Source organism: Mandrillus leucophaeus, unplaced genomic scaffold (genome assembly GCF_000951045.1).
Source record: "Mandrillus leucophaeus isolate KB7577 unplaced genomic scaffold, Mleu.le_1.0 Scaffold20, whole genome shotgun sequence".
Taxonomy (NCBI): Eukaryota; Metazoa; Chordata; class Mammalia; order Primates; family Cercopithecidae; genus Mandrillus; species Mandrillus leucophaeus.
Window position 1 is genome coordinate 5,968,324 of NW_012102032.1, and position 24,325 is coordinate 5,992,648.

Consider the following 24,325-nt stretch of genomic DNA (forward strand, 5'->3'; position numbering starts at 1 on the left):
CAGCATGGTACTGGTATCAAAACAGAGATATAGACCAATGGAACAGAACAGAGGCCTCAGAAATAACACCACACATCTACAACCATCTAATCTTTGACAAAACTGACAAAAACAAGCAATGTGGAAAGAATTCCCTATGTAATAAATGGTGTTGTAAAAGCTGGCTAGCCATATGTAGAAAGCTGAAACTGGATCCATTCCTTACACCGTACACAAACATTAATTCAAGATGGATTAAAGACTTAAATGTTAGACCTAAAACCATAAAAATCCTAGAAGAAAACCTAGGCAATCCCATTAAGGACATTTTATTCTATTCTTTATGGTGGTCTTAAGCACAGTATTAAAAGTATGACTCTGATATGAGGTTGATTGAACGTTATATTTCAGCTTTTTAACTTATTAACCATATGACCTTGAGCAACTTACTTAGCTTTCCTGAACCTCAATTTCCTCATAATTAATATTATTCCTCACGTTAATAGTAATAGTCATGTATTGTCCAAAAAGGGATATCAGAATTTTAAATGAGCAAATACATATACATTGTTTAGTAGCGTGCTGGAAAAAATAGGTGTTCAATAAATATTAGTTATTATCTTTTAACAGGTCTTTTGAGGTATAATTAACATAAAATAAACTGCATGTTTTAAAAAGTACAATTCGATTAGCTTTGACATAAGTGTTCACTCATGAAACCATTGTCACAATCAAGATAAAGAACATATACATTATTCTCAAAAGTTTCTTTGTGTCTTTTTGTAATCTTTTCCCCACTCTCCTGATTGGTCAAAGGTGGGCTGTTCTCTACAACTTGGCTATAGGACAAGGCTTTAGGAGATATTAGCTAGGAGACTACCTTTTATGGGAACGTTAATTTCTAGTTTTACATTTTCTTTTTCTGCATGCTAATAATGTATCCTAAAATCTTTAATAAATGCCATGTTAAATGTTACAGCCTACCAAACTTTTAAGGAATGATACCAATTCGACACACAACTCTTCCAAAAATTTGGCTTCATTTTCAAGGCTAGTTCCACCCTGATACTAAAATCAGGAAAAAGGCAAGACATGAAAACAAAGGTATGGACCAATGTCTGTCATGAACATGGAGGCAAAAAATTTCAACAAAATGTTAGCAAATTAAATCCAGCAATGTATATTATAAAAAGGATAATGCATCATGACTAGCCAGGGTTCATTCCAAGAAGGCAAGGTTAGTATAACATTTATCTACCCATTAATGTCAACGTAATTTAATACATTAAAAGAGAGGATAAGGAGGAAAAATCATATGATCATCTCTATGGATTCATAAAAAGCATTTGGGTTTAATGATCTACATTTATTCATGGTAAAAAAATTTTACAGGAATGTAAGGGGACTTCTTCAACCTGAGTAAGATAATCTTTTAAAACCTATAGCCAATATCATACTTATTGAGTAAACATTAAGCTCTTCTATCTAAGATCAGAAACAAGGCAAAAATGTCCACTACTACTTTTTCTACTGTATTGGGCATCCTAGCCAGTGAAGTAGGGCAAGAAAAATAAGTCAAAGACCTATATATTGGAAAGAAAGAAGTGAGATAGTCTTCATTTGCAGATGACATGAAAGTTTACATAGAATAATCTACTAAATCTATAAAAATCTACTCATGAAAAGCCTGGATGCTGAACATGACATGATATTAAATAATTAAAGAAGAGCTATATATGTATATACACAATGTGTATGTGTGCATACACACACACACACACACACACACACCCACCCCTTGTTCATGGATTGGAAGAATGGGTATTGTTAAAGTGTCAGTTCTTCCAAACTGACCTATACATTCCATGCAATCTCAATCAAAATCCTAGCAGGCTTTTTATTTTAGTAGAAATTGACAAGCAGATTCTAAAATTTTTATAGAAATGGTAAGGATCTAAAATAGCCAAAATGATTTTGAAAAAGAAGAACAAAGTTGGAAGTTGTGATTTCAAAACTTCCTATGAAGCTACAGTAATTAAGACATATAGGATTGGATTAAGGATAGCCATATAGATAAAGATAATATCATAAAGATAGAAATATACATAAATGAAACAGAATAGAGAGCCTGGAAACAACCTGTACATATATGATCAATTCATTTCTGAAAAAGGTGTCAAGGTAATTCAACAGGAAAAATGATAATCTTTTCAACAAATTGTACTGAAACAATGATATGTCCATACAGAACAATTTAAAAACCCTCAACCCCTATTTCACATCATATACAAAAATCAACCTAAAATAGATGATCCTAGACCTAAATGTAAAAGCTAAAACTATAAAATGTTTAGAAGAAAACATAGGAAAAAAATCATACAGTAGCCTGGAGAATGCAGATCCAAAATGAGGAGTAGCCTGTGCAGAGTGGAGCCTCCTCACATTGGCTTCACAACCACCTGTTCCCTGGGCTTTGCTGCTTACATAAACAGAGAGCCTCGATTGCCACCATCATCCTGTCTCCTAACACTACCAGCTGTCTCAGGTAGGGGGCGTGTTTTGACATGACCCCCATCATGCTGGTTGTGACAGTAGCTGCAGCAGCCCTGACCCATCAAGACCCACAGAGGCCTTAGCTCTGCTTGTGGCTACCCTAAGAGACTGAGTAACACCACTAAAATGGAGAAAACTGGACCGGTGAGACACAGGAGACTTTCAGTAGCCAGTAGATAATTTCCTCTCTATTCCTTGTTGTAGATTGTTCTGAGGGCTACCTGGAAGCCAATACATACAAAAGAACAACAAGATGTGTCTTCTTGTGAAGCAATTGCTATTTCAGTTACAGCCACCTTTGTTTTCCTTTCTTCCTTGACTCACTTCCCTTTTTTCTTCACTCTTGATGCCCTGAGGTTGTATCTCAATATCCAATGTATCATTTGCAATTGGCTTTACCTTAAGTTTTGTTTGTACATGCTAAAACAAAATATAACAATAACTCTCTGAGGAAATAGCTACTTTTAACTATATTCTCATTTTACTGAGGCCCAGAGAGGTTAGCTAACCTGTCCAAGATGTTACAGCCAGTAAATGGAGCAGCAGGATTTGAACTCTCGCTCCAAAGTCCACACTTATAACAACTCTGCTATTATTATTTCTAAGGGACCTTGATCTGGCTGCCTGTCAGCTTCATCTTCCTAGATCTCGATTCTGAAGTCAAGACTTCTTGCCATGTTGTGCGTCCTGACACCTCCAGAGTTCATGTTTCACTGGAGCTTGGTTGTGGGACTTTCTTAGCATATTTGTACTGTGACAAAAGATCTGAGCCAGTCTGGATGAGAAGCAGTCGTAAGACACAGCATATTCAAATAGGAGTTCTAACCATGTTTGACAGCTGAGTAGACAGATATAGTCAGTGAGAGGGACATTTCTGACTGGGAAAAGATTGCTCTTCTAGCTGTGATGTGAACTAGGGGACCTTAAGGCTTCAACCTGCCTGTCACTAGGCAGAAAAGGAAGTTAAACTCTTTCCATTCCCCACCTGCTGTTAACATAACAGGTATGTCTTTTAGTGTGAAAGAGCGGCCAATTCTATTACAATGATGACACAGAATGGAAGCCACCTTTCTAGTTCCTGTGCCCTTTAATGTATATATATTAAGTGACAAGTTTTGAAGAGTCAGTTGTCACTCCATGGCAAGAGGAACACTATTTTTAATGTACGAAAACATTTGTTTATGAAGAAGAGGATAGAAAGATGATTAGTATTGATTCTATAGTTCATCAAGTACTTATGGATGATCTACTTTGTAACCTGTATCCTGTGATAGATCCAAGGGATTGAAAGTAAGTAAGACAGTATCCCACATAGGGTAACCAACTGTTTTAGTTTGTTCAGGACTGAGAGAGGGTTTCCAGGATGCAGTACTTTCAGAGCTAAAACTGGGACAGTCCTAGGGAAATTGAAATGAGCTGGTTACCCTACCTATTCCCAAGGAGCTCAGAGGCTAGAAAGGTAGTCAGTTATGCAAATGCATAGCTATGAAATAGCGTGGTATGTAAATAATACTAGCTTATATTTCTTGATATGGCTTGACTGTGTCTCCAGCCAAATTTCACCCTGAATTGTAATAATTCCCACATGTCAAGGGCAGGACTAGGTGGAGATAATTGAATCATGGGGGTGGTTTCCCCCATGCCGTTCTCATGGTAGTGAATAAATCTCATGAGATTTGATGGTTTTTTAAATGGTAGTTCCCCTGCACAAGTGCTCTTGCCTGTCGCCATGTAAGATGTGTCTTTGCTTCTCCTTTGCCTTCTGCTATGATTGTGAGCCCTTCACAGCCATGTGGAACTGTAATTCCACTAAACCTCTTTACTTCATATATTACCCAATCTTACCTTTATAAATTTCCTTAATAGCAATGTGAAAACAGACTAATACACTTCTATAACACTTTCTATGAGCCAAGTGCTATTTAGAATAATGTATGTCTTAGTCCCTTCAGACTGCTATAACCAAATACCACAAACTGTGTGGCTTATAAACAATATACATTTATTTCTCACAGTTCTGGAGACTGGAAAGTCCAAGACCAAGGCATCCAGAAGATTTGGTGTCTGGTGAGGGCTGACTTTCTGGTTCAAAAGACAGAACTCTCTTGCTGTACCTTCACATGGTGGAAGGAACTAGTTAGCTCTCTGGGGATGCGCACTAACTTCAGTGATGAGGGGTATGACCTAATACCTTCCTGAAGGCCTCAGTTCCTAATACCACCACCTTGGGGGTTAAGATTTCAACATTTGCCTTTGGGAGAAACATAAGCATTCAGTGTGTTGCAGTGTTTTTACATGTATTAACTTATTGAATCCCATCACAGCCATATGAAGGAAGGACTATTAGTATCTCCATTTTACACAGCTAGAAATTGAGGCACTACTAAAGGGTAGTAAATCTGGGATTCAAATCTAGGCAGTATGAGTCTAGATTTGAGATCTTAACCTCTAAACACTTCTCTCAAAGAACCTAAGACATAGAAGTAGCACAGAGGGGTGAGTGATGAACTTTCTGGGTGACAGGATGTGGTCATTGGATAAGAGGTAGTGAGAAAATGCGTTAGAGAAGGAGATGCCTGAGAAGGATTTTGAATGATGAATGAGGAATTAACTAGCAGGAAGGGCAAAAGGGGCATTCTAGGAATAATAGTTCAGGTTAGGATATAGAGATGGGAAACATCATGGTGACATTGGTAAGTCAGTGCCAGTGAGGGTCCCCATGAAATTTTTCTGGGCTCTGACACTTACGGTGGTACATTTCATCAACCATGCCAGGACATTTGGAAAGAAGCCCGAAGAGGTAGCAGGGCCAGACCACCAAAGGACTCTTATGCCATGATAAGAATCATAGACTTTAACCTGTACCCAACAGGGCAGCACTGGAGACTCTGAAGTAAAAATTGAGATATGCTTTTTTAGAGACTTGCCGTGGTAGCAACTAGAGGATTGCTGGAAAGGGGAGAGATGTAGGAACAGTGGCAGGGGACAACCAAGTATGAAGCTCTTAAAAAATTACCCCATGAGAGCTGGCGACTTCAACTAAAGCTTGTGGCAGTGGGGATGGAGTGGGCTGGACGGATTCAAAAGACGAAGGAAATAAAATGGACTAAATTTTGTTAGTGATCGGATGAAGGGGCTAGAGAGATCAGGAAACCCAGTGATAAATTCTGTGAGCCTTATTAGCTGACTGGGTGAATGATAGGTCACCCCCCTCACACACATACACTTTTTTTTTTTTTTTTAATTAAAGGAACATAGACAGAGAAGTGAGTTTAGAAAGGGAAAAGATAGTGAGTTTGGTTTTCCACAGTGTGACTCTCAAAAGCCTATAGGAAATCTAGATGGTATTGTCTAATCCAGATATTCCATAAAAGAAGGAAATAACTTGCCCGAAGGGTACTTATTTTTCTGATGAAGAGTGAAATAATAATTATAAGTGAAGTTCTTAGAGACAGGTATGAAGGAAATACAAAGCAGAATAATTAATAGAATACTAATTCCACATCCTTTGGGTTACCTTTGAAGTAGAAAAAATTTAATACACTCATTTATCATAAAGTATCAGTGGCTTACTTTACGATTTCCTTTAGAAATGTTTGAATTTTATAAAAAAGACATCAATACTTAACTGAATCTCTGATGAAAGAATTTCAGGTACCCTAATACAAAGAGATGGGACGAATTTTGGGGGGTGGAAATCAGCCTTCTAGAGCTTCTCAAATCATAGTACATTTGCAGCTGCTAATTCCATACGCATGGGTACAGGAGCAATTTGAGCAGCTGAAAGTTGCCTGCCATAGTTCTATACATGGATTATACCCATACCTGAACTACCCTCTGAAAAAAAATACTTCCATGTTTGTTTCAAAACGTTGATGATCTTTAGGATCTTGGGGTCATAAGTACAGCAAGTCAGTTATCACTAATCAATATTTTAAAAAATCCTATTTATTTACATGACCTATTTATTTGAACTTGAATTTTTTTTAACATCACTTCTCAGCTCCTTTCTCCTCTTCTAATTCCCTAAGGGTGATCATGCTTCCTTCAGAGTGTTCTGGATCCCTTAGATGAGGGAAGGGACATGGATTCCCCTCATCCTCACATAAACTCTCATCTGTGTATTTCTGATGAATGACCCCTGGATTAAAGTACATGAACAATGATCTTGAATACCTAATGCATCATTTAACAAAAGAATCTAAAGTAGTATCTCATGAATACATTAATTGAGCTTAGCATATCTTCTTTGAAACAATTAAGAATAGAAGGAATGGCAGAACAGAGATCCACAGAGGCTAAGGAAATTTCCAAAAGACACATCTTTAATCTGGGAACCAGCACAAATACGCGACTATCCTGACATCTCACCAGTCCTGTAACCAGTAGGCAATTCGGTCTCCTTGCTATTAGAATGCCATCATTTATGAAATGGCCAAATCACCTGGGAGAATGACCTTGGCTCTTGTGATTGAGTGGCTTGGAGATCCTTTCCACCAGGCAAAACTTCACCCATCTCTCCAGTTTCCTAACTTTGGTTTTTATTTAGAGAAACATGCTGCTCACTGTTCTAACATCATTCATCTTTGTCAGCATCCAAGGCCACAACTTTGTCTGAACAGCCAGGGATATACTGCAGATAGAGTACACCAAAGACATTAAACTCTATATGACACTTATATGGACTCTGAGTTCACCAGAGATGGATTGATGCTGCCATAAAGCCTTGGGGTAGCCAGACAAACAAAAGACTAAGGAGACTGGTGGGGGCGGGGACGGTGGTAAGGAAAGCAATATCTTTCTACAGTCACTTTCTCTCTCTGCTGAGGTTGGCCTATATCTTATTTAGAAAATGAAGAAACCAAGTGAGTATGGGGATTTTTGGAGCCCAGTACAGAAGCAAACTCAGCCTTGATTATCAGTGGAGTTCCTGATGACTCTGACCAGGCCAATGATCAGCACGGGTAACTGGATACTTAGAACATCCCACTTTGAATCCAGTGTACCTCATCAACCATATATCTTTTATGAAATAAAAAAAAGACTTAAATAACATAGATGCAAAAGTAGTGGTGGATCAAGCAAGGGTTTAAACACACATCCATTGATTCCCTTGACAGATATCCTCAGTATCACAGTCATAATGTTATTTATGGGCATGCTCACCCAGGATGAACAGAGTGCCAGCATTCCACTCTGCTTGCCCAGTCTGAAAACTGGATTAAAGACAGTAATATATCTGGGTTTGCATTCAGGATTATCAGCACGATAGAACTCATCTTTACCTGACCCAACAGGTGTTTTGTTAGGGACTCAGGAACCTGACTGGAAAATGATTTTACACAACAAAACAGCAATGTATTTTTCACAGCTAATGCTAATCAGTTATGCAAGCACTTAATGTGATTAAGCTTACTGCAAACAAAATGCCCAATTATCAGAAATGGGGCTTCCCTACCCCCGTCCTGTCTCTCCACAGGGACGTGTATGTACAATTGCAGACCACTGTGTGTGTGTGTGCTTGTGTGTATTCTTCATGGACCACCTGCAGCTAATTTTGGAAGATACAGATTTTTAAGTGTTATTTAAGCCACAGCAACATATACACACAATAAAAATAATCAGTGACTAAGAAAGCTCCATATTCGCATGAAGAAAAACAACAATAAATTTGACTTACCAGTTTATGCTGTTCGAGGCAGCAGAGGAACAAGTTGTTGGTAATTGTCCAGTGCTTTCATTCAATAAATCACATTGGCTTTGCTTTCTCCTGTGGCTCAGCCTCTGTGCAAAGCAAGCGAACTTCCTTCCTATTCTGCGTAAAGAATGAAATGCGAACAGGATCACTACAGGCGAGAGCCGAAGTCCATGATCACCAAGCTACTCTTAATGCAAAATAAAAGAGCAAATGATGCATAGGGAGAGAAAGGGAGACGTAAATAGCTTGGCTCAGAGGCTAGGTGTATTCTCTAGACTGCAGCCTGGGGAAGGCTTGATTCCTGTAGCTTGTGTGCATGTAGTAAAAGGATACCATGACTTCAGTGTATGTTTAGCCTATCGTATCTGTGAGGACCATTTGAAATGGGTTACAGAGACATCTAGCTTCATGGCAAACAAGACTGAATCCGAACTGACTGTCACTCAGGGTTGAGCAGAGGGGCAGTCGGTCACTACATCAACGGCAGGGAAAGAAATATTGTCTGGCATCCAAGAGCTCATCCAGCAATCTGTGAGTGCAAATGATCTACAGCCCTTCTGGGGCCAGACACCCCCTTGTTTCCACAGCTGTCTGGGACCAGAAGCACATAGGTGGCCGTCACATCCCTTTACCACAGGGCACCTGCGCAATTCCTTACAAGCCCCTAGCAGGAGCTAGGGGGCATCTTAAGAAAGCTCTAAATCCAGTCAGGGCTGCTGAAGCTATGCTTGGGTTTTTGTCTGAGCAGGTTCAGAGAAAGTAGTCAGCAGACGTGGGACTTAGGGCAGCAAGAGGCTCAGTCTCAGGAAGACGATTCCAGTGCTGCTTCTATGCCAGCCACATATGGGTATACTCGGCTCCTTTCACAGCATTGTGCTTTACATGACTAAGGAAAGACACAAATAGATTTCCTAGAAAGCTGCATATGTAGGCATTTTTAATGGTTCTCACTGAAATAAAATGGCAAATGACCTTCACAGGCTGCTTGTTATGTTGGGGGGAGGGACTTGCCGATTGATGGCACATATGAATACTGCACACGTGTGCGCACACACACGCACACACACACACACACAGCAACACATGGCCCTAGCAACAGCATTAAGAATCTTTCTAAAGCTCTGTTCTGATTCTTTCTCTACCAAATGAATGTTTAGCTGCTGTGATGACTTCAGGAGTAATTTTGGACTCTTCTGCTAGGCACTGACTAGTCTGTTATCTATACCTGGAGCCAAATAAACTCTCAAATTTTGAATGAGACTGTAGCAAATCAGGAGAAAGTCTCTTGATCATAAACAAGAGGGTGGAGAGTTAATCTTTGGCCTGGTAGTTGCTTAGAATCCTGGAAATGACATCTTGTATTCCCCAAACTCTCCCCCTTTCTAAAGACATTATCTCCCCCCATAGCTCGCTCGCCCCCAACAGGTGGCTGTTCTGCAGCTCCGATCTGAGGCAGGGCTTAGTGACTCATAAAACCTGGGTGGCCAAAGGAAGAGCTTGGTTTGGCTTTTAACAATTGTCTTACTTTTTCTTTTCTTATTAAAAAGGCAAAATATCTTTTTTGAACATTTACTATCACTTTCTATCCTTGGATTTATTTGTCCATGGAAGCATTGCTATGAATAATCTAATTTAGTAATATTCATGCCCTTGAGGCTTAGAGGGCTACGTTTTTCATCAAGGATTAAGAAAGAGTCTGGCTTCTCTTGCACAGCCTAGGCCAAAATGATTGCCAGGTAAAACTCTACCCTTTCATCGAGAAACATTTTGACTTTAACGCAGATTTACTTGAATTACATCTGCTGTGGTAAGCTAGGTGACTGAGTAACTCTACTAAGGTTAGGGGGTTGCCTCACAGGGGTCATGAGTTACACGTGCCATACAGACCTAAGAGGACAGTGCCTCTGATAATAGTAGCAACACTTTCTAGAGCAAATACTCAAGTTGAGTCAAAAAGCTCATGTTTATTGCAAAGGAAATTCATTAATTCATCCATCTATTCATTAATCTACTCTTCAGTAGACACTTAATACGTATTTAGTAGGTTAGATTCATTGTGCTACATACTTTAACGTTACTTAGAGCCTATTGATGAAGTATAAACTCCTCGACATACCCTAGAAAAATTTCCCATATTCTGGCTCTTCTTGTCTCTCTATCCTAATTTCTTACCACCTTTCTATTTGCATTCCATGCTGTAGCTTTTTTGAATATCTCTTAGGTCCTTGGACATGCTATATTCTTTCTGAATACCAGATTATCAAATATGATGGGTGTTCTTCTGCCTGAATGCTCAGTTCCTTATGTCTGGCTAACTCCTGTACAGCCTTGGAATCTTGGCTTACACATCAACTCTCAGAGATATTTTTCTAGCCCCTAGGCTGTTAGGATCCCTGTTCTGTGGTCTGAAAGCATGACACCTTATACTCTGCCATCATTATATCCATTATATTTTATTGCATTCATTGTTTAGCATCAGTCATCCCCATTATATTGTCAGAGTTTAAGTGCAAAGTCTCTTATTCTCTGCTGTATGTCCAGGGTTTAGCACAGTTCGTGGCACATAGAAGGCATTCAATAAATATTTGATGTTTTGTTGAAGTGCTTAGCATGTATTTATTGAATGAATACATAAATCACCTCGAGGAATAATGGGAAATGGGGTCTCAGAATTGAAAGGAATCTTAAAGTTCCCTTGGTATGTCTAATCTTTCTTGCCAAGTGACCATCCACAGAAGGCTTGCCTCCTCCAATTAATCCTTCTGGATTAATCTCAGCCCACATTGATCACACTCTTACTTTGTCTCCCACTTCCTAGCACTTTTACAGGATGTTCTTCCTTTTTGTTCTCTGGCTGTTTCCTGGACTTCGTCTCATCTCTGCAAACTGGTACTCTGTAACTCTTAACATAAGCCTGCAATTATCTGATGCTTGATTCATTGAACATCAAACACTTGAACAGGGAGTTAAATGATCAGTCTTGTTTTAGGAAGATTTCTCTGGTTCTGAGGGAAGTATAAGTGAGATTAGCCAGACCTAGAGAAGACTCTAATAATGACTACAGCAAGAGATGGGATCTAAAGGCAGCTTTGCCCTTTCTTTCCTTCTACTCCTCCCCCATGACTCCACCCTCCATGTCATAATACCAATGTTCTCATTTGGAACACTGAGAATGTTTGTTCCACACTCAGAACTTCCCCTCCACCCAATTCCACCCCCACAGTTATTTAACTTGCTTAGGGTATTTGCGAATGTGTCTCACTGATTCAATTAAAGGCTCCTTTAAAGGCGGGGATTGTGTTTTATTTTGCATCTTTCTCCTTCAGCCACTACACCTCCTGCCCTAGTAAGTGCTCAGTAAAAGTTAAGAAAGAAAATCATGTATTATATGCAGTGTATTAAATGAAGCAATGTGGTTGGGAGGGCGCATTGCTCCCATTCAAAGGTGAACAGGGCATCTTTTCAAAGATAAAAGAGATATATTTATCAAGAGATATGCAACCGATTACAATACAAGGCAGAATTAAGTAAGTGCCATAAAAAAGTATGAGCAATGTGTTAAGGGAACATAGAATTATTACTTCTTTCTGTAATGCATAGAAAAGATTTACCGAGAAGGTGGCATTTGAACTGGAACTAGAGGAATGAAGATCTCTCTACAGGTTGAAAAGAAGAAACAGGTTTGGAGTCAAGGCATAGTGTCAAGGCATAGAGTTCCAGGGCTCTTAGGGAATGACAAGTAGTCCAGTGGACTGGAGTGAATAATGTAGGGAAGAGCTGATAGAATTTGTCTCAAAAAGTAAGCAGGAGCTAAACTGGGGAGAGCTTGAATGCCATGTTAAAGAGTGTGGACGTTATGCCATAGGTGACAGTGATCTGAGCAGGAGAATGCCAGAACAGTTGATTAGGATCCACCTGGCCTGGCCATCGTGGATAGCGGTGAGAACCCAGAAGCAGGAAGACACTAATGATATGAAGATCCGTGAAGATGTAAATTAGGAGATGAAAGTCCTATCTTTGGAGATAGAACTTACAGGATTGTCAATAGATTAGGTGGAGGACGGGGAGGATGAGAGAGAGAGACAAGTTGAAGGTGACTTAAAGTTTTAGCCTACATGATGGCCGATGATGATGACATTAATTTATTCTAGTATATACACCTGGAGATGATTATGGCATGCAGGTTATGGTCTGTGCTCTTTTTTTCTAAGCAGAGAAAAGAACAGAAGTTGAGTCCTTGGAGTCATGTCAATGTGCCTAGACATTCATAGAATGCTTTGAAGAACCCATTTAGTACCAGGTAAAGACTTCAGTCCAGGCTGTGACAGATGAGCTGCCTCTAGCAACATTCAGGGCCATTTCCAGGGGGCATGGGTACAGGGTTTCCATTAAATGTGAGTTTGCGGTTTCCCACTGCAGTTGTTTAGCTCATTGGAAAGAATCTGGGTCTGGGAATGGGGAGTTTGAACTTGAGTCCTTGAGCTGCCCCTCACCAGCTGTGTGATCTCGGGCAACTTACTTTTTACCATTAGGCTTCATTATTCCCACTTGTGAAATGAGAGAGTTGGACCAGTTAAATTCAAAGGTTTCTTTTAGTATACTCTCCTCTGATTTGTGACATATGATGTTTAGAATTGCATAATACTTACAAAATTAGGCCAACGCCCACCAATATCAGAAGCCAGTAATGTCCACTTTCCCCTGCAAAATCCTGACCATATTTTGAGAATGTCCATATATCGCCGCAAATGCATGTCTGCCCTGTGGTTAGTTCCATGTGGTTTGTTTGTTAGACATAAATTTAAATTGATCACTTTTTGATGGCTATTTTCTAACAATTTTTCACTTTTTTTTCAGTGAAGATTTTTTTTTTTTTCTTAGGGAGTGCCTTTTCATCAGTATCTCAAAATTAAATTATAAGAAGTGGCATTCCCTTACTGTGGTCAGCAAAGAGCCTGGCCAGCCTTCTTCCGTTCCCTAATCTCTTGACCTTCCTTAGGGCGCGGCTACTCAATAACGGCTCCAATTCTTTTTTAAAAAATAAAATGTGCTACTTACCGAAAGCTGCTAAAAAGGAGACAAAAAAATAGGAAAAGAAAACTAACACCCCAGGGTGTATCTGAATATGCTTATTATGTGCGAAGTTGTTAGTAATGAATGTGAAACTCTTCCTCCTCCTCCCTCTCAATTTCTAATCCCCAAAGAAAAAAGAAAAGGGGTGGGGGAGTGCATTGGCTATTCAATCCAAAGCAGACTTTTTTTTTTTTTCCTCTAAAGAAAAGATGCAGACTGCTCACGGGCATGCTAGTTCTTGATTATTTTGTTTTAAGTACCAATTGACCTTTCAGACTAAAAGTAACGGTCCCAAAATATCCTGAGAAAGCCTCTTTTGGAATTTTTCTCTAAGTCTTGGAGACGAGACACATTGCATTCAAAAAGACTCTTCAAAAAGAGATGGCCCCTATTCCTGGTAGTGCAATCCGATGACAGAGTGTTTATCTGAACTAATCATGTGGGATTTTCCAGTGCCACATTTATGAGAAACGGGATTCTCTTAAAGGAGGTTACAAACACTTCACTGAAAGCTTTCCAAGAACGGCTTCATCCATCCTCTCAGCAGCCTCTCACCGGGCTGTAGCACCGATGTGATAATCAGAGTCCATGCTTCTGAAAAGCCTTCTTGTCCTGGCTGCCACCCTCCTTTCAGTCATCATTAGAATTCTCAAGCTATGAATCCCCTATTGTCTGTATGAGCCCAGGATCCCCCACACCATGCCGAGGAAGGAATGTGAGCCTCCTGGGTCTGGCTCTAAGTCTCAACCTTATCCAGCAGGTCACAAAGCCCCATTTATATGTAGCTCCAACATTTTATCATAATTCTTTATCTGCTCGGCCCCATATATCCTCTAGGGCAGTCAGGAGACATTTGGTAATGAAGCCCATTTATCCTCATTTTCTCAATTGGCACACTTCAGGTTCTAATATTTATGTTCACACTGTCTTAATTTTGGATGTCAAAGATACTATACTAGACAAGTAGCATTGCCAAAGGATAATTGAACCATGTGGAAGAGTTCACCGGAGTCTGATACATGATGTGGTTTGTCATATTACCAATCACTGCATCAAAATAGTTACTTTTAATAGCTCAGTGGAAAAATAATAATAAATGCTGCCATTTATTAAATACCTTCTATGTGCCATGCAAATGGTATCACTGAATTCTCACACCCTACAAAGTAGGATCATCCACTTTTTATCGATGAGGAAACTAAGGTTTAGAGAGATTAATCAGCTTGTTTATGTGCATTTAGGGACTGAGCTGAGACTCAAACCCATGTCTCTGCAAAGTTTGTGGTATTTCCACCTCATTCTTTTGCCAAGAAATAAGAAATAATACATAATATGTATAATAATATAATAAGAAATATAATACATTTCATTCGTTGCTTTACATTAATGTAACATCATTATTTTTCACCAAAAACATGTCCATAATTATGAAATTCGGGCTGATAAAATGCTTTGGCCGAGAAATGAGATCTGCTCTGATAAGCATTAGCACATCAGGTCAGAGTAGGAATTTGTAGCATAAATTTCACCTATCAATAGGTGGCAGTATTCACCTAAATCTCTTTAAAAGGAGCCAGCACAGGTTGCTTCTTCTTATGACCAATCCCTAGGCCATCTGTATTCTTTGATGCACTAGATTTGGTCATAATGAATAACGTGTGTAATAGGTTGGTGGCTAATTGGACCTCAATCATGCCTTTGTATAGTGATATCTGGACTGTAGTGCAGTTGTGGTAGAGGACTATTATCCACGGCAGAGATGTTGGTATCCCTCTCCATTTACAACACTCATTTTGGCCGTTCCCCTGGGGAAGTCTTTTATTGGTGCTTCAAAGCCGAAGATGATTTTTGTGTCTTGGATTACTTTAAGGATGTTATGCAGAATTCTCAAACAATTTGAAAATGAAATGGTTAATACTCTAGGATTTGATAATTCATAAACCAATGCTTGTCTAGATTAAAAAATAAAACATTTATCAGACTTCAGGGTTTCAGCTTTTTCAAAACCCTATGTATATGTACAGCTACCCATCAAATCATATGAATCTTCACCAGTAGGCACGGAAGCTGGAATCCATAAGGTGACTATTCAATAGACAAGTCAAAATGGTTGAGTTGATTAGTCAAAATACTGAAGGATAAACGACTACTCAATTTTAGGCAGACCCTTCCTCCTCCTCTTACTCCTTTGTCTATGTTTTTTCTTCCTCCTCTTTTTTTTGTAAAGAAAATCTTAATATTGAAATACCTGTAGTTAAAAGTCACAGATTCAGTAGCTATTTTCTACTTGCCAATGGGAGTCCACTTAGAATTTAGCTTTATAAAGTCAAGAAAACAGGTAGATAAAAAGATAAAAGAATAAGCTGAAAGACTCTTTGACCTATCTTTATGCTATCTTCTCCATTTTCATTTGAGATACTTGGGAACAGATCATTATCAATGACGACCAGCAAGCATTTAGAAATTGGATAGACGAGTAGTCCTAACTTTCAGAACTAAGAAGTTGACTCCAATAAGATTCTCAGCAGACCAGATTTTCTTAAAAGAATACAGATTGGCTGGTGGAATAAGGAAGGTGGCCCTGAAGACAGCCTATTCACCTCTCTTTTATGTTCCCAGTGGAATGAATATCTTTCTCCTCCCTCCTTGTAGTATTTATAACAATGTTAACACTCTCAGCACAGCCTAACTTCATTAGAGTTACTCGGGGCTCTATGTAATTCTCTTACTGGATTGAAATCCCCATGAGGGCAGGACCTGGGCCTCACTGATTTTTGAATTTCCCTCTCAGCTCTTGGATTGGGGCCCTTTGCGTGGCAGATAATTTTCAATACATATAGGTTTAATTGAGCAGAATTAAAGATTACTCAGAGGAATGCATTTTATACTTTTGCCCAGTGAAAGAAAAAGTGCGGCATCGGTGTTGGATGCTATGCATGCTTATATTTCTAATTTCTCATCTGCTTCTTCCATTTCAGAACAGTATTGGTGATGTTAGAAATATCATGCCAAAGGCCAGCACCCTCCCCCAGAATCATTAATTATCTATTTTTACATCCTTGGCAAGGCCATCTGATTTTGTAGAAAAATGCCCTGGTTATATGAAGGTTAAATGCAGAGGCAGGCCAAAAAATAAAAATAAAATTAAAAAAAGGCAGTTACAAGGGACATTAAGTGACCTACTGTGTCATTCCAATCACTAATATTTCCTGCCTTTGTGGTTTGGAGACTCAATCCGCACTAAAGAGCTGAACAAGGCAACGCTATTTCCTGGTGGCGGTTATCATTGTTTCCCATATTAGGACAAAGCTAAGCACAAGGGGAGACAGTGTGTATCGTGTCTCACAAGGGAAGAGGAAGCATCTTCAAAAGCTTACAAAATTACATTGAACCCATTTAGGCATATCAGGACATATTGCCAAGCTGGAGAAATGAATTACCCAGCTGAATATCACAGGCATAATGAAGTTGTCAACAGCAACAGTGCAGCTGTAGATTGTCTGATTATGTGTTGACTGTGCTGGCCATTCAGGGACACACCAGGAAGGAAATTGTTGTCATATTGTCCACCACATTCCAAGCCCCATCCCAGCCATGGTGATAAACCTGATACCCTGGGGAGTACGTGGAAAATAAAAATAACAACAGCAAGCCAGAAAGAAAGAGCATCCTCTTCTGATGGTCTCTTATGTCTAGCATTGCTGGAGTCTCTCCCCTTCCGTGACTCCAATCTGTCATCTTCTTTTAAAAAACTGACCATGACAAGGAATGCAAGTTTAGATTCTGGCCCTCCAAACAAACATTTCACAATGGGCTTTTTAGCCCTTGTTCAACTCAGAATAAGCAGGAGTTCAGCAAGAAAGCTTTAACTACGTGGGTGGGATTTACACCTTTCCTATGAGTCAAAGATGAAGGCAAGGCTGGAGTTTTCCCTTTTGCTGCAGCATCTAAAAAGGTTGATTTGCAATGCTTCTGGACAGCAACTGGAATGTTCTTGAAGATTCTTCTGGCCTTTTTTTTTTTGTTTTAAATACCTTCAGTTTTCTCCTCTAAGTGAGGGGGTCATGCTAGATGACGTTGAAAATCATTTCTAGCTCTAACATGCTATATCAAGAAGCCATAAAGCACTTAACACATAGAAGAACTTCTCTGCCACAAAGGAAAAAAAATGCTTTATTTCAAGCCAGCTAGTCTTGGTTTGTATTGGACATATAGTCTAATATTTCAGAGTCAATATATGTGATCTCTATTTCCAGAGAGTGCGCTGAAATCTGCTTTAAATGTTATTTATCAGGAATGTTTTCTTTTTTAAAAAGGAACTAATGTAGATTTGCCTCATTCATTAATAGAATTCTATTCTCTATTCAGGTTTTCTTCAGAGAAAGCCAACAAGATGTTTCTATTAGTGGGACTGGTGCTTTTTAAATGCTTACAGTATAGCACAGGAGCATTTGATCCTTTAATTACCCTAGGTGGCCCCACTCAGTGGGTGGTGATTTGGGGGAGGAATCTGGATAGCTTTAATGATCAGTCAAGCCATAGAGAAAACTCTCCTCCTTCCACCCTCATTTATTGTTCTCTCCTGAGTGCCAATCAAAATGAGTTTTTTGTTTTTTGTCAATTCTTGTAGGAATACTTCTGTTTGGCATTTGAGTCCAGGCTTAAGTTAAATTTTAGGTGCCCAAGACCAAATTCCCAGAAGGGTCCTCACACTCTTGGTTAACTGCTAAATAAATAAATCTCTAAAGAAGCCTTCCATATTTTCCAGGTCCTTTTCTCCATTTATTTCACAGCCGAAGTGTTCCTTAGATGATACTCGTGTGGGTGGCTTGTGACTCAGTCTCCTGCCAAATTGCTCAGCTTTCTACCGCCATAAGAAATACCTCCTCCCTTTGACAAATGGAAAAGCCTCCTTGGTTTATCTCCACAACTTCATGGAATCAGATCCTTAGTATTAAAGAGAGAATTCTTTGTAATTAATCACAGTGAGAATTTGAAATACTAAGAGGAGCAAGGAAGTTAATTCTATTTGCACATTCAAACATAATAATAAAGACCTATAGCTGTGTAATAAGACCCAGCAATTATAAAGGCCATCTGCACTATCAGTTAAACATTGTCTGTAAATGCCACTTTACCCATTAAAATTACTCTCAGCTTAAAATAAAAACTTTATCCCCTTTCTTCTAAAAACGTCAGATGAAGTTTGCTGTACAAATGCCAGGAGCGTCTGACCTAAGGCATATAGCAGCAAAGAGGCATTTAATGAATTGGAGAAGAAAGAAGAACAGAGGAGGAAAAAAAAAAAAAAAAGAAAAAAAGAAAGTTGAAGAAGTTGTAGGAATACTTTTAAGAAGGCTTGACTGATTCATCTTGCTAAATTGTAGCCTCATCTCTATTATTCCCATCTCCTCTTCACAGACATTGGCGTGACCCTTTTATTTCTGGCCTAGTTCTTCTGTCTTCAGACTTCCGTCCAACTTCTCTTTCTTCATTTTGTCCCAGACTCTGAACTCCTATGAAATCAGATAGAGCAAGGTCTGAATGGGCTGCTGTGGCCACTTTCTAAGGAGTAGAGGAGCTTTCTAAGCTCAGAGGAGCTTTCTCAAGGACTGCATATGCCAAATAGTCAATGTCACTCTTCCGCATTGTGAAACCTACTGGATGCACCTTGCAGCACAGCAAATGCATTGAATGGAATTAAAAGGTCAATGGCTTATTCACTTCCTTCGCCATTTTGGAGAAAAGTACAAGATTTTGCTCAGAGAGGATTAAAAGGACAGCAACAGGCACCTTCTGTCTGTGCTGCCCTGCTAGCTAGCATATCTCCGCTCGATTTGAAAGGGGAGTCACAATGTTTCACCCATTTGTCAGATGCTCAAACTCAGTCTGTCAAGTACAACTATCACCAAGGCTGGTTATCCATTCTTATTGTTCCGTCAGTGATTTATCTTCAGCATCAAAGAAAAGTGGGAGTTTTCTATGACATTTGCAGCTTCAAAGTACATTTAATTCTTAAAGAAAAAGACAGAGAAAGAGAGAGAGCGAGAGAATAAATCATGCTACATATTCACCATCTCCTCCAGCTATTCTAGTGAGAAAATCAAGCCTCAGGAGTATTTACACTTCATTAACCAAATATTAACTTACTGCAATGTGGCATATGGACAGGAGAAATTGTGGCTATTTTAACTGATTGAATTAAAACCAAATAGGCTGAAAAGAGTTACATGTAGCCCAGTGAAACACATTTGCACCTGAACAAAAAAGGGCTTATTTTGAGCTTGGCAGCATTGAGTAGTTGACACTGAGAATACCTGCCTGAGAGGGTATCAGGTACCAAACAAGAACTCCAGAATTAGAGTGATGGTTTTGAGGACTATTAAAAAAAACATTATGTTGCTTTCAGTTAATGTAAAATCATTCACCTCTTCTTTTGTCTACATCCATACATTTTTTGACTGTGCCTTTATCTAAAATGTCCTGAGGTTCAGGATGCTGGAAAGGTTACTGATGAGGGCATCCTAAGCTTGAGACCCATTGTAGGAAAAAGTCCAGTATACTGGAAATGAAATACCAGTTAGAGTCAGGAGATATGAGTAAAAGACTTGGGTTTGCTACTTATTCGCTGTGAATCTTTGTAGTCTTTGGCCACTTGACCTGAGTCTTAATTTTCTTATTTACAAAATGAAATTAATAGTAGTCACACAAAAGGCTAGAATAGACATATTACAATAGAAGATATACAAATGGTCAATAAGCACATAAAAAGGTGCTCAATATGATTAGTCCTCAGAGAATTGTAAAATAAAATTAAAATGAGATACTAGTTTACACCCACTAGGATGGCTAAAACCAAGAGTTGGTGAAGCTGTGGAGTAACTATAGTGTATTTAGGTTGCTGATTGGAGTATAAAATGGCATAACTTTGGAGCTGTTTGACAGTCTTTTACAAAGTTAAATATACTATACCTTATGACTCAGCACTTCTACTTTTGGGTTCTACCCACAAGAAAGAAAAGTAAATGCTCACAGAAAGAATTACACAAGAATGTAGCAGTCTCAGTTAAAACAGCCAACCTGGAAATAGCCCAAATATCATCAATAGAGTAATAGCTAAACAAATTGTGGTATGTTCATTCTATGGACTATTACTCAACAATAAAAAAGGAACAAACTACTGAGACATACAATAATGTGAATGAATCTCAGAAACATCAGATTAAGCAAAAGAAGCTAGACACAATAGAATATTTATGACACAATTACATTTCCATTATGACCAAGTACTGAAAAAACTGATCAGTAGTGACAGAAATCAAAACACTGGCTGCCTAGGTAGGACTGGGGTGGTGGGATATTTGATTGGACAGTGGCAGAAGGAAACTTTCAGGCCTGTTGGAAACATTCTGTATCTTGATTTAGGTGTTGGTTAGGAGGGTATATACAATTATTGAAACATAACTAACCAAAACACAAAATCTATTCATGGTATTGCATGCAAAATATAATTAATGAATAATGCCTGCCCTAGCTACCTCACAGAGATATTGGAAGAGCAGATGAGATTTGAAGCAAATGTAAAATGCCATGTAAATCTGAGTTGTTATCATTTGATAGATAAGATCAAACATAGACTAATCTAAGAATGGGCAGGCATATGGAGATGGGTATTTCTAAGCTGAGTGCAAGATCCCAGGATGTGGACCCAAGCGGCAGCCCAAGGACCAACAGAAAAGGACTGAGAGCCATCCTCTTTTCATCTCAAGGCTCAGATTGCTACTAGCTCATACAGTGTCTTTTATGAGGCTCAGAAAAAGAACCAGTTCCTTCCCCTTACTGTGGCAAACTGCTTGGGGAACAGAGCCTGGCTGGGTTTCAGCATTCCCTTTACCTCCTGGACCAGGCTTGTTTGTGCCCTGAACAATTTGCACAGCTTCATATGAGGTCCTCTTTAAGGCCTTTGCGCATACTGTTCCATCTGCCTAAAACATCTGTCCCTGTTTCATGGGACTGGCTCCCTTTCATCTCTCAAATCTTGGCTTAAATATCATTTCCTCAGAGAGGAAATATCCTTCCCTCATGTCCATTAATCTTTATTTCAGCACCCTGTTTTTTTTTGTTGGTTTGTTTGTTTGTTTTGTTTTTGAGTTGGATTCTCGCTCTGTCACCCAGCCTGGAGAGCAGTGATGTGATCTTGGCTCACTGCAACCTCGCCTCCCCGCTTCAAGCAATTCTCCACCTCAGCCTCCCGAATAGCTGGGATTACAGGCACCTGCCACCATGCCTGGCTAATTTTTGTATTTTCAGTAGAGATGGGGTTTCACCATCTTGGCCAGGCTGGTCTTGAACTCCTGACCTCGTGATCCACCCGTCCTGGCCTTCCAAAGTGCTGGAATTATAGGTGTGAGCCACCGTGGCCAGCCCCCTGTTGTTTTTCTAAAAGCACCAACCATAGTTTGTAACTACTACTTGTTTGGTAATCTGCTCCCTTTTAGACTGTGAGTTGCATGGCAGCAGAGAATCCATCCCCTATTCACAATAATACCCCAAGGTGTAGCATAGTGCCCAGCACATAGTAGGGGCCCTACAAATATGTGATGAATAACAAAATCAGATGGAGGTTTGGAGAGGTGTGAGGCTGGAAGCTAGTGACCTTTCCAGTAGGTGATCAGGTAGCAAAGGCTGAAAAACTGGAGACCAGCAAAGGAAGGGAGGTCGGTGGAGGACCATGGAGGGCCAGAGATCTGGCAGTTAGGGCAGCTAGGATTAGGAGAGAGGCTCCGAGAAAGTGGGAAGTACCTATGTTAGGGATTCAACTAAAGGAATGTGAAAGGAGGTGCTGGGAGAATGGGTCAGAGTAAGATCCGCAGAAACAATGCCTAGATGCTAACCCTGAGGTCTCCTGGGATTGGCTTTCTTTTATACTCTGGGTCTAGACTACATAGGCAGCGCTGGGCCACAGACAGCGTCAAATCAAAAGGTCTCTGGGAATTGGCAGCCAGACATATGTGGAAAATCAAGCACCTTCTCACAGAAAAGTATCATTTAATTTTAAGCAAACCAGAGCCAAGCTGGGAGTGGGCAGAAGCACAGAACACAGGTCTACTGTCAGGTAGGCGGAGGATGGCTTCCAGTAACCACATGGTAGCCCTCAGCATGTGGAGGGGCAGACCTGCTACGGTCAGACCAACACTGGGTGGTGGGGGTGAAGGAAGATAATGTCCAATGGGAATAGAATACTTAGGAATGACTCTTGCTTTGTAGAACCAAGTTTTCAGGTGAACTATAGACCTGAAAAGGAGATTGCAAAGAGTTCTAGATTCTGTGATCAGAGAGTGATCACAAAATAACAACACTGATATCACAAAATAATGGGACTACAAGTTGAGTATCCCTTCTCTGAAATGCATGGGACCAGCAGTGTTTCAGATTTTGGATTTTTTCTTGGAGTTTAGAATATTTGCATATACATAATGAGATACCTTGGGGATGTGACCCAAGTCTGAATACAAAATTGACTTATATTTCATACACACTTAATACAAATAGCCTGAAGGTAATTTTATACAACATTTTTTGCTAATTTTGTGCATGAAGCAAAGCTTGTGTACACTGAACCAACAGAAGGCAAAAGCGTCACTATCACAGCCACCCATGTGGACAATCTGTGGTTGTTTGGCATCACTGCCATTCCTGCTTCTGAATTTATATGCTACCAACAAGCAATCATGTTTGCATATGTTTTCACACATAAATACTTAACAGTAAAAAAAAATGCATTAATACAGTGAAAAGATAATGTACTCAGGGTAGGTTGTAGTGTCACATTGGCACTGAAAAGTTTTGGAGTTTGGAACATTTGGGATTTTGGATTTTTGGATTAGGTATGCTCAATCTGTACTTGATGAGTCCCTTAGGCTCACCAATTCTTTTGAACCCTCTAGCAACCCTGTGATGGGAAGTAGCATTAGAAGCATCTGAATTTACAGATGAGAAAAGTGAGGCCCAAATCTCATGGCTAGAAGGTGGCAGAACCAATACTTCGTAAAAAGAATCACCTTCACATAAACTGTGAGTAATGGATAAAATAAATATGATACACACACACACACACACACACACACACATACACACATACACACGAGAGAGAGAGAGAGAGAGCAAGAGGGAGAGGGGGAGAGAGAGAGAGATAGAGAGAAATATTATGTAGCCCTAAAAGGGGGAAGTTTTATTATCTGTGACAACATGGATAAACCTGGAGGACATTATGCTAAATGAAATAAGAAATAAACCAGGCACAAGAAGAGAAATACTTCACGATGTCGCTCTAGCGTAGCATCTAAAAAAGTTGAACTCAGAAGCAGAGAGTAGAATGGTGGTTGCCAGGATCTGGGGCCAGGGGGAGGAAATGGGGAGACACTGGTCAACGGTTACACAATTTCAGTTATACAGGTTGATTCAGTTACACAGGTTGATTAAGTTCTGGAGATCTAATATACAGCATGGTGACTATAGTTAATAATACTGAATTGTATACTTGAAATTTGCTAATAGAGTAGATTTTCAATGTTCATACACACACACACACACACACACACACACAAAGTAACTGTGAGGTGATGGACATATCAATTAGCTTGCTAGTGATAATCATTTCACAATATATATCAGAACATGGAATTGTACACCTTAACTATGTGCAATTTTTAATTTTCCAAAGCACAGCAGTCCCTCCTAATTTGTGGTTTTGCTTTCTGTGGTTTCAGTTACCCATGGTCAACTGCAGTCTGGAAATATTAAATGGGGAATTCCAGAAATAAACAACCATAAACTTTAAATTGTACACCATTTTGGATAGCATGATGAAATCTTGCACCACCCCAGTGTCCTGCCCAGGACGCGAATCATCCCTTTGTCCAGCGTATCCATGTGGTATACACTACATGCCCCAAGTCATTGATTTCATCTGCTCCTGATCCCTAACTATTGACACCATCATGGCTCAATGATCCAGGACCA

General features: G+C 39.6%; 1 protein-coding gene across 1 annotated transcript in view; it reads right to left on the reverse strand.

Moving 5' to 3' along the window:
- ANKFN1 (ankyrin-repeat and fibronectin type III domain containing 1) overlaps positions 1-24,325 on the reverse strand; it is a 330,330-nt gene that overhangs the window by 146,969 nt on the left and 159,036 nt on the right. Inside the window, exon 3 of the mRNA XM_011979240.1 lies at positions 8,213-8,347. Within this exon, the coding sequence (XP_011834630.1) occupies positions 8,213-8,347 (135 nt within the window). The remainder of the gene's footprint in view (positions 1-8,212; positions 8,348-24,325) is intronic.